The 16,974-nt window shown below is 42.6% G+C and overlaps 1 protein-coding gene across 1 annotated transcript in view; it reads left to right on the forward strand.

Annotated features, from left to right (window-relative positions):
• The window catches only part of LOC129711549 (adenylate cyclase type 2-like), a 262,852-nt gene that overhangs the window by 92,769 nt on the left and 153,109 nt on the right, over positions 1-16,974 (forward strand). The window contains 3 exon segments of the mRNA XM_055659237.1: positions 8,568-8,722; positions 13,685-13,796; positions 13,899-14,026. Coding sequence (XP_055515212.1) covers positions 8,568-8,722; positions 13,685-13,796; positions 13,899-14,026 — 395 coding nt within the window.

Below are 16,974 nucleotides of genomic sequence, written 5' to 3' on the forward strand. Positions count from 1 at the left end.
GTATGAGACCCTGACTCACCAGTCATTGTGGGCTATGAATCAAGTGTTGGTAAATGGGATTAATATACAGTGTATTCAGACCACTTTTTCCACATTTTGTTACGAAAACAGGTGTTTAGAAATATTTGAAAAATAATTAAAAAGAAATAACTGAAATAACACATTTACATAAGTATTCAGACCCTTTACTATGACACTCAAAATTGAGTTTAGGTTCATCCTGTTTCCATTGATTATCCTTGAGATGTTTCTACAACTTGATTGGAGTCCACCAGTGGTAAGTTAAATTGATTGGACATGATTTGGAAAGGCACACACCTGTCTATATAAGATCCCACTGTTGACAGTGCATGACACAGCAAAAACCAAGCCATGAAGACGAAGGAATTATCCATAGACCTCCGAGACAGGATTCGTGTCGAGACACAGATCTGGGGAAGGGTATAAGACAATTTCTGCAGCATTGCAGGTCCTAAAGAGCACAGTGGCCTCCGTCATTCTTAAATGGAAGAACTTTGGAACCGCCAGGACTCTTCATAGAACTGGCCGCCCGACCAAACTGAGCAATCGGGGGAGAAGGGCCTTGGTCAGGAAGGTGACCAAAATCCCGATGGTCACTCTGATAGAGCTCTAGAGTTCGTGACAAGTCTGTGAATGTCCTTGAGTGGCCCAGCCCGAGCCTGGACTTGAACTCAATCGAACATCTCTGGAGGGACCTGAAAATAGCTGTACATTGACGCTCCCCATCCAACCCGACAGAGCTTGAGAGGATCTGCAGAGAGGAATGGGATAAATTATCCAAATACAGATGTGCTAAGCTTGTAGCATCATACCCAAGAAGACTTGAGGCTGTAATCGCTGCCAAAGGTGCCTCAACAAAGTACTGAGTAAAGGGTCTGAATACTTACATAAATATAATATTTCAGTTAGTTATTTTTAATTACTTTGCAAAAATTTCTAAACACCTGTATTTGCTTTTTTATTATGGAGTATTGTGTGTAGATTGATGATTAAAAAAAAATAATTTAATCCATTTTAGAATAATGTAGCAAAATGTGGACAAAGTGAAGGGGTCTGAATACTTTCTGAATGCACTGTAGATAGTTACTTGATGTTATTCATAGTCACGGTGGGGTGAAGGGCCTGTTTGTGACCTATATGACTGTATCATTCTCCCCTCTTGCAGTTGTCCACAATTTTCAATAACAGTTTTTGCAGCTAAAGTGCACCTTGCCTTACAGGCTGCTTTGAATTTAATCTGAAAAATACATACTTGGTGCATATAATATGATGCCTCTGAAGGATATGTCTTAATATTTTTCAGATATTTTAATTTTATTTTTTGAAGTCTCCCTCAAGAGGCTACAAACACAAATACATAATACAAAGGCATCTAGATTTCACACAAAAGTTTCAGTAACAACCTTAATATTCTAACCAATGATGAAAGAATTTAGATATGTTCTTTTTCTGAGTGCGTTTTGTGTTGTTACTGCTATATTCAACTGAAGAAATTATTATTGCCAAGTCTAAGACTAGTTTGAATTTCAACAGATTGAAGTAGAAGCAATGAAAGGTGCAGTCTGATTAAAGGACGTGCAGCGCCTTTATTCAATTACACACGGCAAAGCTTCATGAAAACTTTATGACTGCAAAACAATAAATTTTGGCAGAAGCTATATCGTGGATTCAATTTTTTATCAGTGCACTTGTCTTCCCATAATATGTGTGGAGGAATCTCATTTATCTCAGTAATAAATGTTGGCATGAAGTAAGTTATGATAAATACAAAGCTGTCATCATCAATTCATCCTATTCGTATCAATGGGCAGATTCTGCTTGAGCAGAATATCTCACAGTGTGCTTATTAGTTGGACTTGTTCATGCACATTATATGTTAAAAAAAAAATTGCCTTGCAATTTACTGCAAGTGCGAATTGATCATGTAACACCAAGAGAACAACTGGAACTTGGTAAGTAATGGAACAATCAGTGAATCTCCTTAAGTGAAAAGATGAAAGGATTCAGTACTAAAGGATTCTGAAAAGAAAAATGTTTTGAGAGGGAGAAGTCCATTTCATATCAGGTATGGGAGAAGTTTTATTTTAATGCCCCTCTGGGTTGAAAATGGTGGTGCAGCAACTATTTGTCCCTTGTCTGGACCTTGAGTCCGAAATAAAGTTTATTATTTCACCAGACCTTTCTCCAGTGTGTTCCTCAGAACATTTTGAACATAGCCACAACATGTAGGTAGCTCATTTTTCTATTCTTGATCAATAATCTAATGATGCAGGATAATAATGCACACAACTCAAATTTAGAGAACACCAAATCGCAGGGAGAGGCAGAGAAGTAATAGATGTAGACTCCCCAGCCACCTCATGAGGTTTAAAAACCGCCTGTGAACTGCAGCCTAGTCCTCAAGGCTTGGTTTTGATTTTCATTGCTATCTGATCCCATTACTGTTGGCTATAGGGGATTCTGTATCCTTGATGGATATGGGATATTTTCCCAATACCCAAGCCTATCGTGATGTGTTTCAGAACTACAGAGCCTGCTCTTTCCCGTGTCACATTATTGATTCGGTCCTTCCCAGAGCAGCTCCATTTAACAGATGCATACTAACTCGAAGATAGGCATAAAATGCTGGAGCAACTCAACGGGACAGGCAGCATCTCTGGAGAGAATGAATGGGTGACGTTTCGGGTCGAGACCCTTCTTCAGACTGAAGAAAGGTCTCGATCTGAAATGTCAGAGTCTGAATAAGGGTCTCAACTCAGAATGTCCCCCATTCTTTCTCTCCAGCATTTTGTGTCTATCAGTTTAAACCAACATCTGCAGTTCCTTCCTACACATACTAACTTCAACATATTTCCCACTGTTAATGGTGTACGTCACTAATACAGCCGGAGAATTATCAGCCCAGTGCTGGGCGGATGCTGCAATCATAGACATGAGCAGTCGGTGCAAGATTGCTGGACTGCCAGAATTTCACAAAATTGTGTGTCAGGATTTGTACAAGGAAATCCTGCAATTGTACATTTTGGGACTATCAAATTTAGCCCATGCTCCTCTTTCAAAATTGTGCTGATCTTAATTTAGTTCACTTGGCGACATCAAGCCTATTTTGCCCAGCTAATGTGACAGTCAACTACAATACCCCCATTATCACCATTGATTAAGTTGAACTAAATGCTGAAAAGATTATGCATTCTACCTTAAGGCTGAATATTCTAATGCACTACCAAGCAGCAGTCTCAATTAAAGGCTGATTCCTAATTATGCGCAGAGCCTAAAACAAAAATAGCAGGGCTTTTATGAAAAATGTATAAGCTGACTTGAAGGCAACAAAACATCATGTCTTCTATTAATATTCATACCCATTTCCTTGTGCTTTTCTATATAAAATTCTAAGCATTGAAGTGTAAATTGAATAGCCATTGAATCCAGGCACCAATTTCGGAGATCATGGTGGACGGGCATGTTAGAGGACTGGCCTAAGTTGGTCCACAGCCTGATCATCATTATTCCAGCAAGCTATTGTTGCCAATTTGACCTCAACTAATTTCCAAGGCAAAGGATAAATAGCAGGGAAATAAGATAATTTGATTTTTTTTAAGAGCCAGCACAGGAATGATTTCCTTCTGTGCAGTAATATTGTATGATTGTAACTTTGATCAGAAGATATAATATTTCCTGAACTAAAGTTAAGAATCAAACTTGTTCCTCAGATCAAATTCCTTCGGATCTGCTGGGACAAGATGTTAAAATATCTTGTAGTGCATCTCCAGAACCAGAATTAAAACTTACTACCGGATAGTGTTGGCTACCAAGAAAGTCACCCATTCATAAGTGGACACAGTTTCTACCTTTCTAATAGCATCAATTTCTTACAGCTTCTCTCAGACATTCCTCTCTCCATAAAAATTATTTATAAAGCCCAATGATCAGCTGAAAATAAATTCCAACAGCTCCCAGTGGACCAAAGCTTTCAAGAGAGGCACCTTAGTAGATTTCCTTTAAGCACTGCTTATAGCAGCCAACATTTTAGGTGTAGGTGTCATGTTTTTCAAGGTTGGAATAAAAGTGAGTGAATGAAAAATTCCAAGCACTAATTTCCAAGAAAGGTTTTAATTTAAACACAGCATGTCTGTTTTCATACGATGTTGGTGTTCATATCTGGCACCCACCAGGGATGCCTAGAATATACTTAATTCAGTATAATGCCAGCCACTTCTTTTGTGGACTCTGTTGTGGACATAACATTGATAAATTGAGCATTATTACCTGCTTAAAATTCCCAATAAATGCAAAAGCATTTCTGTCCAAATGGCATAGTGTGATTTAAAATATACCAGCTCCAACAGCTTTGTTGTGCTTATTGTAGACAATTGTTCATTTCGCAGTCGAGTGAACACAGTCTTACTTGGCTAGCAACATCATTGACTGAACTGTGAGAAGCAAACATTGCCTCGGTTGCTTCAGGATAAAATCCATTCCAACATTTCAACTGCCTCTGCAAGCAAAACAAATGTTGACTGGTATTTTCTGAATAAGGATGTTGGGTGACGAATTTGAAATTGAAAAGTAATCATAAGCTCTGTACAATGAGGATTGATTTGTAAACTAAAAATCATTCCAGAAAAGCTGCTGTAATCTGATATAAGGGCTCATGATTAATCAGATTTATAGTAATTAATGTCTGTTCTGTACTTTAAATTGTGTGATATACAAGTACTTTCCAGGGAATAAAATCTGAAATCCTCAATACATCAATTAATTTAAATGTTGCTATATGTTCTATAAGATCCCATGTCAGTTTGATGACCAAAATAATGGGTGAAATTTTCTGTCTCCCTGGATTTGGACCCCAAGCAAAAATGAGAACAAAATGGTGGGAAACTATCCTGCCTAATCATTTTCCTCTCTTTATTACCTTAAGATTTTCACAGGACATAACACTCACACCAAGAGAATGAGTTATCAGGAAGTAGTAATGAAAATGAGATGAGAGCTTCTTAAAAAGGCTTTGCACATCACTTTGTTCTATGTTTGCTCATGGATAATCAAACCTAGGGATATCAAAAAGATGTGTCGTAAAATCCTTGCATGTAACCGCTCTTAAATGAGTGAATCTGAGAAGCCCAGGCAAACTTAAAGGATATGGTATTTTTTTCCTTTCGTATGTCCTCAATGGCATCTCGGAGGCACACTACAAATTCCCTTTCTTGGGGTCTAGTACCAACCTGATTTTCCCAGTCTACCTGCATATTGAAATCTCCCATGACCACCATTGCATTGCGTTTCTTACTTGCCGATTGTATCTCCCGATTTAACTTAGAGTCATAGAGTGATGCAGTGTGAAAACAGGCCCAACTTGCCCACACTGGCCAAAATGTCCCAGCTACACTAGTCCCACCAGCCTGTGCTCCAAACCTGTCCTATCCATGTACCTGTTTAACTGTTTCTTAAATATTGGGATAGTCCCAGCCTCAACTTCCTCATCTGGCAGCTTGTTCCATTCACCCACCACCCTTTGTGTGAAAATGTTACCCCTCAGATTCCTGTAAAAACTTTTCCCCTTCACCTTGAACCTATGTTCTCTGGTCCTCGATTCCCCTACTCTGGGCAAGAGATTCTGCGCATCTACCTGATCTATTCCTCTATTCCAAACTTGTACCCTATATCCTTGCCACTGTTTGAGGGCCTGTAAATAGCTCCTATTAGGGTCTTTCTACCCTTACAATTTCCCAGCTCTACTCACAATGACTCTGCATCTTCTGATCACCCCTCGCTAAGGACTGAATTTGATTCCTTACCAACAGAGCTACCCTACCCCGCCCCTCCTGCCCACCTGTCTGTATTTTCAATGGGAAGTATAGCTTTTAATGTTTTGCTTCCAGCTCCAATCCTCTTGTAGCCACCTTATTCTCTGTAATTCCCACATCACACCTACCAATTTCTAATTGTGCTACCAGCTCATCCACTTTATTTCTTATAATTTTAATCCAACACCTTTAATTCGGTTTTCTCCTCCCCTCCTCTCACACTGGTCCCGATTTTACCTGACCTTACTCTCTTGTCCCTTCTTAAACTTTCTGTCCAATTACTTCTGGAGACTTTGTAACTTTTCCTGCACTCTCTATCCCTTTAACTCCACCCTTACACTTCTAATTTGTTGACCCCACGTGACAACTATTTAGTTTAAAGCTCTATCTACGGCCTTGGTTATACGGTTTGCCAGGAGCCCGGTCTCAGTCAGGTTCAAGTGGAGTCTGTCCCATCAGAACAGCTCCCTCCTTCCCCAATACTAGTGCCAATAGCTCACAAATTCAAACACCAGTCCACACCAGTCCTTGAGCCACGCATTCAACTTTTTAATCTTCTTAACCCTATGCCAATTCGCACATGGCTCAGGTAGCAATGCAGAGATTATTACCTTCTTGGTTCTGCTTTTCAATTTGGTGCCTAGCTGTTCAAATTCACTTAGCAGAACCTCTTTCCTCGTTCTACCTACATCATTGGTACCCACATAGGCCACGGCGACCGGATCCTTTCCCTCCCATTCCAAGTTACTCTGTATGTCAGACATGATGACCCGAACCCAGGCACCAGGCAGGCAACACAGCCATCGGAACTCTTGATCCTCATGACAGAGAATAGTGACAATGTCCCTAACTATACTATCCCCAATTACATTGTTAATCCTGGCCAGATTGGAGAGGCTAGGACCTTAAAATTGAGTAACGGCTTCAGGGCTGCTGGGCCATTTGGTCAATTTGAAAGTGCTCTCTGTAGAATTGGGGCAAGCTGCAGAATGGTGCCAGTTTGTCTCGAGCCTAGAACAGAGCAGCAGGAAGAGAATGGGAACATCTGCAGACCCCGACAATTAGGTGCAAAATGCATAGAATGGATTGGATGAATGCAAACCAGACATACACTGTGTAAATAATTGTAAATAATGTTGCAAAGCTTTACTTTTCTGAATGTTGATTGGATGTGGTATTGAGCCTTGGCTGGTTTTCTTGCATATCAGGGCAAATATTGCGATGTTTGTTTCCTCTTGGAAACACTGTTTGAATGCAATGTATTAGCCACTATTATTGGGTTAGGGAAATGTCTGTTATTTATGGGGTTAATCGATATCTGTAATTGGATTTTAATTGGTTGTGTTTCGGCCCCTCGAGGTCTGGTGACCTATAAAAGTCCACTGCCACGAGGTCCTGTATTGATTTTCTGGGAGAGCGCTTAGGACTGTGTAACCTTCTGGAGTGTCTCAAACAGAGGGCTTGAACAGGCAGACACGAGGATTGAACCTGCGGTGATTAGATACAGTGGTGGAAATTGTAATGTGTTTTGTCAAAATAAAGATTAGTTGCGCGTGCTTGATTCAGTGGTTTTTGACTGAAACTAGACTGGGTGGAAACTTAGAACGAGCAATTTACAACATTGCTTTGCACTCGAAAGCATGGAGCAGGCAACCTATGCTGAATTGTTTGTCAGATTTATTTTTAATTCTAGGAACAGTGCAGAATGGATATTATAGAGTCATACAGAATGGAACTAGCCCACGCCAACCAACACTAATCTCACCTGCCTACATTTGGCCCATTTCCCACTAGCCCTAACCCTATAGCCCTAACTACATAAAAGTTAGCAGAAACATCCACCACAGTGGATTCCCCATGTTTCTCACTGTGATGGAAGGCAATGAAGTCCAAGCCTCTTCCTCTTTTATTCTCCCACGGTCGGGGCAGCCGAACCATCGGCAGTCGGGGCGATCTAAGCTGCAGTGGTCAAAGCCCCTATGTCGGGACAATTGAAGCTCCCGCGTCGGGACGGTCGTAGCTCCTGCGGCTTGGAGTTCCGAAAGTCGGTCTCCAACCAGAGACCACAAGCTCCTTGATATTAAAGTCTGCAGGCTCCCGCAATTGGAGCCCCAAAGACGATCCCCGACAGGGATCGCAGGCTCTGTGATGTTAAGTGGAGCTCTCAAAATTGGTCTCCAGCAAAGGCCACCAACTCCTCGATGTTAGGCCTCAGTGCAGACGGAGATACGATACAGAAAAATATTGCATCTAGGTCAAGGTAAGAGATCAGAAAACGTTCCCCCCCCCAACCACACCCCACCCCCCACATAAAACAAGAACACTAAGGACATACATTTAACACATACAAACAAACAACAAATTAGGAAGGGACAGACATACTGTTGGCGAGGCAGCCGTTGCTGGCACCACCCGGTGGAACACATCTGTTCCTCATTAAAGAAATTAATTTGTTCGGTTCAGAATTGTGATTTTCTACAGGGTTATCCATATGGTATAAAAATGTAAATTAAAAATGGCCAGATCAACCTCAGCGATGCAGTTGCATTAAATGAAAAATGCTTCAGAAATTGTTTAAAATGAGTGGGTCAATGCCAGATGTCAATTGAGATCCACAATTGTCATTTATTTCACACTTGTTCACTTAATTTTTATGCCAATTGGGTATATACCAGATATGCAAAAGTTTCCCATTATGACATTTTAACGTGTATTTTTCTTCTCCTTTTCCTTCCAAAGGAACGACTGCTTCTTTCATTGCTTCCTGCACATATTGCCATGGAGATGAAGGCTGAAATCATTCAGCGATTACAAGGACCCAAGTCTGGTCACTGCCAGCTAGAAAATACAAATAACTTTCACAATTTGTATGTGAAGAGGCACACAAATGTGAGGTACTTTTCATTTCTTCTCAAAAACATAAAGATAGAAAAGCATAACTCAACATTATTATATTATTCTGTTCCTAAAAGCAATAATCTATATAATTGTCAATCCAGTTGCTATCAATTGTTTTTCTCCTTTGGTAAGATTACTTCTTATGCTTCAGGCATTACATTGTAATCTTTGAAAATGTCATTATTTTGTAATGTAATTGTCCATCCTCTTATCCAGTTTAAAATGAAATAAATAGAGAATGTTTTTCAACTAAGTGAGTTTTAGCTGGTCGATTCAGTTTTTCGTTGCCTATGAGTTAGCGAGTCAGATGCCAAGTTCCAAGTGTCACGTCCTCTTTAAAATTTGGAATGTTTGGCCTCATATAATACAGGGTCTTCAATACCTTTATACCATTTGCATTCATGCTTTCTCAATGCATGCTTTACTGGTAGTTCAAGTCTTCAAGAGTACATGTTGTACTTTCTCTAATGTTTATTATATAAAATCAGTCATGCAAACAGACTACTAGAGCAGTTGACTGGGACCAGAACCTCAATGAGGATAACCTCCATAGAACAGTACAGCCAAGGATCAGGCCCTTCATCCCACAATGCTGAAAATGAATGAATAAGCTTATGAATAAGTTTATTGGCCAAGTATGTACACATACAAGGAATTTGCCTTGGTGCTCCGCTCGCAAGTAACAACACGACATACAGTAATTAAGAATAAAACATTAAACATTAAAACATTAAGAATAAAACATTATAGTTTAAACATGTGAATTAAATAAAATACCAGAGCAAAAGGAGGCTACAGACTTTTGGTTATTGAGTAGAGCTACTGCTCGTGGTAAAAAGCTGTTTCTATGTCTGACTGTGCCGGCTTTGACAATCTGGAGTCGCCTTCCAGAGGGAAATGCTTCAAAGAGTCTGTGGCCAGAGTGAGAGGGGTCAGAGATGATCTTACCCACTCATTTCCTGGCCCTTGCAGTATACAGTTCATCATTGGGGGGAAGGTTGCAGCCAATAACCTTCTCAGCTAATTGAACGATTCGCTGCAACCTCCAGGTGTCGTGTTTGGTGGCTGAGCCAAACCAGACCATGATGAAGAAAGTGAGGACAAACTCTACGATGGCCGTATAGAATTGGACCATCATTGCCTGTGGCAGATTATGTTTCCTCAACTGCCGCAGGAAGTACATCCTCTGTTGGGCCTCTTTGACTGTGGAGTCGATGGTGGCCTCCCCCCCCATTTAAGGTCCTTGGAGATGATGGTTCCAAAGTACTTAAATTACTCCACAGATGTGACTGTGGTGTTGTTGATGGTCAGTGGGGGGAGGGGAGGGGGAGCTCTCATAAAGTCTACAATCAATTCCACCGTCTTTAGAACATTGAGCTCCAGGTTGTTATGAAGGCACCAGGACGCCAGCTGATTCACTTCCTGTCTGTAGGCAGATTCCTCCCCATCCTGGGTCAGTCCAATCAGGGTTGTGTCATCTGAAAATTTGAGAAGCTTGACAGTGGAGTCTGTGGAGGTGCAATCGTTGGTGTACAGAGAGTAAAGGAGAGGGGAGAGTACGCAGCCTTGCACTGCTGCTATACTGAGGGTCTGTGGCTCTGAAATGTGCTTTCCCAGCCTCACATGCTGCTTCCTGTCGGTCTGAAAGTTGGTGATCCACAGTTCAGGCACAGTCATCTGGGAGAGTTTGGAGTGTTGTAGTTCTGGCACAATGGTGTTGAATGCAGAGCTAAAATCCACAAACAAAATCCTTGCATAAGTCCCCTGGCAGTCTAGGTGCTAGAGGATGAAGTGCAGGCCTAGGTTGACTGCATCATCCACTGATCTATTGGCCCAGTATGCAAACTGCAGATGGTCCAGCAGGGGGTTTATGATATTTTTCAGCTGGGCCAGCACATTGTTTCAAGGGTCTTCATGACTACAGACAGTGGCGGACTGGCCAGGGTGTCAGCTTGCCCGATGGCAAGTGGGCCCCCTATATCAAGTGGCCCCCCTTTGTCTCCTGGCAACCAATATTTTTAGACCCAGTCTGCCACTGACTACAGTGCAACAGGCCTGTAGTCATTAAAACCAGTAATCCTTGTCTTTTTGGTACAGGGACAATAGTGGAGACTTTGAAGCAGGCGGGGACAGTACAGGTTTGCAGGAACTGGTTGAAAATGTCTGTGTAGACAGGTGCCAGTTGTTCGGCACAGAGCTTTCTGACTTTTCTGTCTTCTAAATTGCCTCTCCACCTCCTCAATTTCTATTGTTGGTGATAGAGAAGTGGCCAGACTGATGTTGGGCAGCAAGGAGGGGGTGGGTTGTGGATGAGGACCCCAGTCTTTGCAGACTGCAGTCAGGCTGTGGGTAGGTGTGGTAGGGGGAGTATGGTCGCTGTATGGTCGTGACTAGTCGCACAAAGAGTTGTACCTTTTTCTGGTCACTGCTGGATTTTTCAACATTTTGACATTTTTTGGCGACCTGCTGCGATTATGACGGGTGCCGTCAAGTCACCGAAAAAATCGAGTCAGTGGGACAGGCCCTTAAGTTCGCATCCAACACCAAGATTTCTGGGATCACGGGCTGTGAGGAAGACTGTCAAGGTATACAGCAGGATATGGATCAGCTCCAGAAATGAGCAGAGAAAAGGCAGATGGAGTCTAATGCAAGCAATTGGGAGGTGTTACATTCTGGCAGGTCAAATGTAAGGGGAAAATGTAATGAAGAAATTAATAGTATTACCCTTAACAGCATGGATGCGGAGAGGGATCTTGAGGTCAAAGTTTATAATTCCCTGAAATTGGCAACCCAAGTAGATAGCGCGGTGAAGAATAGCGTGGTGAAGAATAGCGTGGTGAAGAAAAAATATATATGTCGTCATTGATTGGGGCTTTTAGTATAAGAGTCAGGAAGGCAAGAAGCAGCTTTATAGAACTTCAGCTAGGCCGCATTTGGAGTATTTTGTGCAGTTCTGGTCATCTCAATAGAAGAAGGATGTAGAGGAAGGTGCGTGGCTGCAGAGGCTACCGAGATGTGCCATGGAGCAGGATGAAGGATGAACCGGCGGGTCGTGGCCTGGAGGTAGGAAGCTCAGAAGCCGCCAACCTCAGCCCCAAAGACTGGAGAGTTGAGGAGGAGGGCGACGCTGGATACAACAGACGTGAGGAGTGGGCCAGTATTGTCTCCAGTGCCTTCAAAGTCAGCTGTGGGAGGTGCCCCCGGAACACAGAGGTGTTTGTGCGAGGAAAAGGACATGTGTTTGCAGGTGATCCGGTGAAGGGCGGTGAAGGAAGCCTTGCAGCAGCCTGGGGCTTACCTGGATTGGGAGCATGTGAACCAGACTTTGGAATTTTTGTATATGGCACCAAAATATGGCGACCTGTGCATATGTGATCAATGCAAAAATAATCTCACTGTGCAGTGCACACATGACAATAAAGCATCAGTGAACCATTGAATCAGAATGATGTCAGGATTAGTGGGTATTAACTACAAGGAGAGGTTGGACAGACTAGGATTGTTTTCTCTGAAACGCAGGAGGTTGTGGGGAGACCTGATGGAAGTATATAAAATGATGAGAGGCGTTAATAGAATGGACAGTCAGAACCTTTCCCCAGGATGGAAATATTAAATACTAGAGGGCATAGCATTAAGGTGAGAGGGGCAAAGTTTCAACAAGATGTGCAGGGCATTTTTTACACAGTGAGTATTTGGTGAGTATTTGGAACGTGCCGCCGTGGGTGGTGATGGAGGCAGATACATTAGTGGCATTTAATAGGCATGATAAGCACATGGCTAAGTAGGAAATGGAGGGATATGGATTATATGTAAGCAGATAAAGGTTGGTCTCAGCTTCATGTTCGGAACAGATGTTTAGGGCTGAAGGGCCTGTTCCTCTGCTGTACTGCTCTATGTTCTATTGTGGAGCCCAAAGTGGTTGTTTCTGGAATTTGCCACGTGGATGTGTCCCACCCATCAGAGGTGATTGAGTGTGACTGGTGCATTAATGGTGGGGAAACGCAATTGATATTAATTTATTTGGCCAGCTGAAGGTTGGAGCATTGGTGATATTTTATTTCAAAGCTTTGAAATCCCTATTTGAGTATGCCCATGTCTCCAATGCATACGGGAGAGTAGGGGTCCCTTTTATTCAGCAGACATTGAGCTTGGTGCTAAGTTTGGGGTATTGATCTTTGAACATGTTTTTTTCATTGTGTATTGAAGGACGTGTTGGCACACTGGAAATATTTGTCATTTTCACCACTATGGAAAGCAATCCATTTTCTCAGAGTCTCATTGCGCATCCTGATTTTCCGAGGAATAGTTTTGTGTGGCATTGGGAGAAAATCTTTAAAAGGAAAGATACTCTGCATGTGCAGTATCCTGATATTTAAGTCTATTTTTACGTTTGCACATTAATTGCCTATCAGTCTCATTATGGAAAGATATCTAGCAATAAATAGCATAAATAACATAACAGTGTTAAATGACAATAAGCTTCTTCTTTGGTCTGAAAGGTAAATAATTAAAAGTAGTGCGCTGAAATGACGAAAGGGTCACACTTGAAAGAGGAATGTTATAATCATCCCCACTGTATTTGTCTCTCCAGTAAAATAAAAGCTACATTAAAAATGGGATATATAATTTACCAGGTTGATGAAAGTATGTGAGTATTTATTTCACATGGAAAGAATATTTGAGGTGAAGGAAAATAGTGTAGTGGAGTTGAATAAACAACTTTTGTACCACTGTTAAAATAATCAAGTGTAATTCATGGCATGCATCCAAACACCCATACCCTGTATAGAGTTCATTGTAGGATAGTTTTAGGTGTCTAAATTGGATCTGCTTGCTGAGGTATAACTGCACTCTGAAATATTTTTCGATTATTTCCATGGATGTGTAGGGTATTTATTGATCTCTTATTTTAAGAGATGAAGGGAGTTCAAGTGTTTTAAACATTTATCTTTCTGCAGTATATTGTATGCTGATATTGTGGGGTTCACACGACTGGCCAGTGAATGTTCACCTGGGGAACTTGTACACACACTCAATGAATTATTTGGCAAGTTTGATCAAATTGCAAAGGTAAGCTGTAAGTACACTTATAAGCAAAACTGTATTTGATGGTTACATGCACTTTATTTGTTTTGGCGTTATGAAGCAACCTTCACTTTTGTTTTTATTCAGGAAAATGATTGCATGAGGATCAAGATTTTGGGAGACTGCTACTATTGTGTCTCTGGTTTACCTATATCCTTGCCAAACCATGCCAAAAACTGTGTGAAAATGGGTTTGGATATGTGCGAAGCCATAAAGTAAGTTACATCTAAAGAATTGCAACTACCATGAATAAAAATAATTTAAACTTGATTTTGCAGCAATGTCTTACTGCTGGATGCATGTCTGCTGCTTTATGTGCATATTGCTGCCAAATGTTATTCGGATTTATCTACAGTACATCACCATTGAGGCTGTTACCTTGAAAGATCATCCTGATTGGTGTAAGTGATTTATCTAAGTTCTGTAAATGTAAGTACCAATGTACCAGCAAATAACATTTTACAAATTATTGCAAAGTATATATCATTGTACATCCGTCCTTCATGCAAACAAGATATAAAATTGCATTCATGAAGTTACAAGATGACAGAAATATTATGAATACCAAGAAAATGCTAACCTAGCACTGGCACAGCTGCACTCGGCCATCAGTAAGCAGCAGGATGCTCACCCCGACGGTGCCTTCATTGTTGCAGGGGACTTTAACCAGGTCGACCTACGAGCCACACTCTGCAAATTCCACCAGCATGTGCAGTGCCCTACCAGGGGCTCAAACACACTGGATAAAGTGTACACCAACATCAAGGACGCTTACAGAGCTCTCCCCTGCCCATCCCTGGGGCAATCCGTTCACCTCTCACTGTTTCTACTGCCATCATACAAACCCCTCTTCCGCAAGACCAAACCTGCAATAAGGACGGTCAAAATATGGCCCGAGGACGCCACTCTACAACTCCAGGACTGCTTTGATCACACCGACTGGGACCTGTTCGAACAACAGGCAACCAGTGGTACAGAGGTAGACTTGGGGGAGTACACATCCACTGTGCTCTCCTACATCAACTGCTGTGTGGAGACTGTCACAGTGGACAAGCAAATAAAGATGTTCCCAAACCGGAAGCCCTGGATGAACAAGGAGGTTCAGGATCTGCTAAGGGAACGCAACAATGCCTTTAAATCCAGTGACACGTCTGCATACAGTGCTGCCAGGTCAAACCTGAACAAAGGTATAAAAAAGGCCAAAGACATCCACAGGCAAAGGGTGGAAGACCACTTCAATGCCGCGGACACCAGAAGCATGTGGCAGGGTGTCAGGGACATCACTGACTACAAGAGCAGCCCCGCCTGCCCCCATGGTGATATCACACTGGCTAACGAACTGAACACTTTCTTTGCCCGCTTCGAAACTGGCAACACCACCAGGAGTGGAATAACCCCGGCCATGGCGGAGGGACAGGCCTTAACACTGAGCACTCAGGAGGTACAGTGCGCTCTGCGTAGGATCAATCCACGCAAGGCTGCAGGCCCGGATGGAGTCCAGGGAAGGGTACTAAAGGACTGTGCTGTACAGCTGGCGGAGGTATTCACGAGAATCTTCAATCTATCTCTATCTTTGGCAACGGTCCCCAAGTGCCTGAAAACAGCCACCATAGTGCCGGTGCCAAAAAAGTCCAAAGTCACCAACCTGAACGACTACCGCCCGGTTGCCCTAACTCCAATCCCAATGAAGTGCTTCGAAAGGCTGGTCCTCTCCCATATCAAATCCAGCACCCCTGCCTCACTGGACTATCATCAATTTGCATACAGGGCAAATAGATCAACAGAGGATGCCATCTCTCTGGCTCTTCACACTGTCCTGACTCACCTGGACAGACAGGGCACGTACGTGAGGATGCTCTTCGTTGACTATAGCTCTGCATTCAATATGGTCATCCCCACCAAGCTCACCACCAAACTCCACCAGCTGGGCCTCAGCTCGCCGATATGCGATTGGATCCTGAACTTTCTGATGGAGCGACCGCAGGCAGTGAGACTGGGCCCGCACCTGTCCTCCACTATCACCCTGAGCACCGGCACACCACAGGGCTGTGTACTAAGCCCCATGCTCTACTCCCTCTTCACTCACGACTGTGTTCCTGCATTCGACACCAACACCATTGTGAAGTTTGCAGACGACACAACAATGATCGGGCTGATCACAAACGGTGATGAAATAAAATACAGGGCGGAGGTGCAGAACCTGGCGGACTGGTGCACATGTAACAACTTGTCACTAAACACCTCCAAGACCAAGGAGCTGATTATTGACTTCAGGAGGTCCCACAATGGAGAATACGCCCCAATCGCCATTTACGGGGAAAGTGTGGAGAGAGTGTCCAGCTTTAAGTTTCTGGGCACTCACATTTCAGAGGACCTCACATGGTCCACCAACACCGCTGCGCTGGTCAAGAAGGCACAGCAACGACTGTTCTTCCTGAGGACATTAAAAAAGACTGGTCTGCCCCAACAGCTGCTGACAACGCTGATAATGTTCTACCGCTGCACCACAGAGAGCATATTAACGTATGGCATCTCTGTGTGGTATCTCAGCTGCACGGAGGCGGAGAGGAGAGCTCTTCAGCGCTTCGTCCACAGAGCGCAGAGAATCATTGGGACATAGCTACCAGCCTTGGAGGGCATCTACCACACACGGTGCCTCAGGAAGGCCGTCAGCATCCATAAGGACTCATCACACCCCTGTAACGGACTGTTTGAACTACTTCCCTCCGGCAGACGTTACAAGGCCTTCTACGCACGAACCTCCACTCAGAAACAGCTTTATTCCAAGAGCTATAGCGGCTCTGAACCGGCCCTGCTGAGTGCCCCCCACCCCCCATGGACTGTCTCCCTCGGATGGTCACGACACACAGCTTATTTATTTATTTTACTTTTCTTTTTCTTTTTCATCGATTGGAGCTGCATACTAAATCTCGTTGCACTAACGTGCAATGACAATAAAATATATTATCATTATTATTATTATTAAAGTACGGTATTGGAGCGACTAACAACATATTGATCATTGCTTAGAAATTTTAGCTTTTAAACAACCATAATAATTCTTCACGGAGAGAGATGCTGTAGTGTAAAATACGATCTATATTCCACATAGGTTGATTTAATCATATGAAGGAAAAATAAGTCCCCAGTTCTGATGTTATCC

This window comes from Leucoraja erinacea, chromosome 2 (assembly GCF_028641065.1).
Source record: "Leucoraja erinacea ecotype New England chromosome 2, Leri_hhj_1, whole genome shotgun sequence".
In the NCBI taxonomy this organism is placed as follows: Eukaryota; Metazoa; Chordata; class Chondrichthyes; order Rajiformes; family Rajidae; genus Leucoraja; species Leucoraja erinaceus.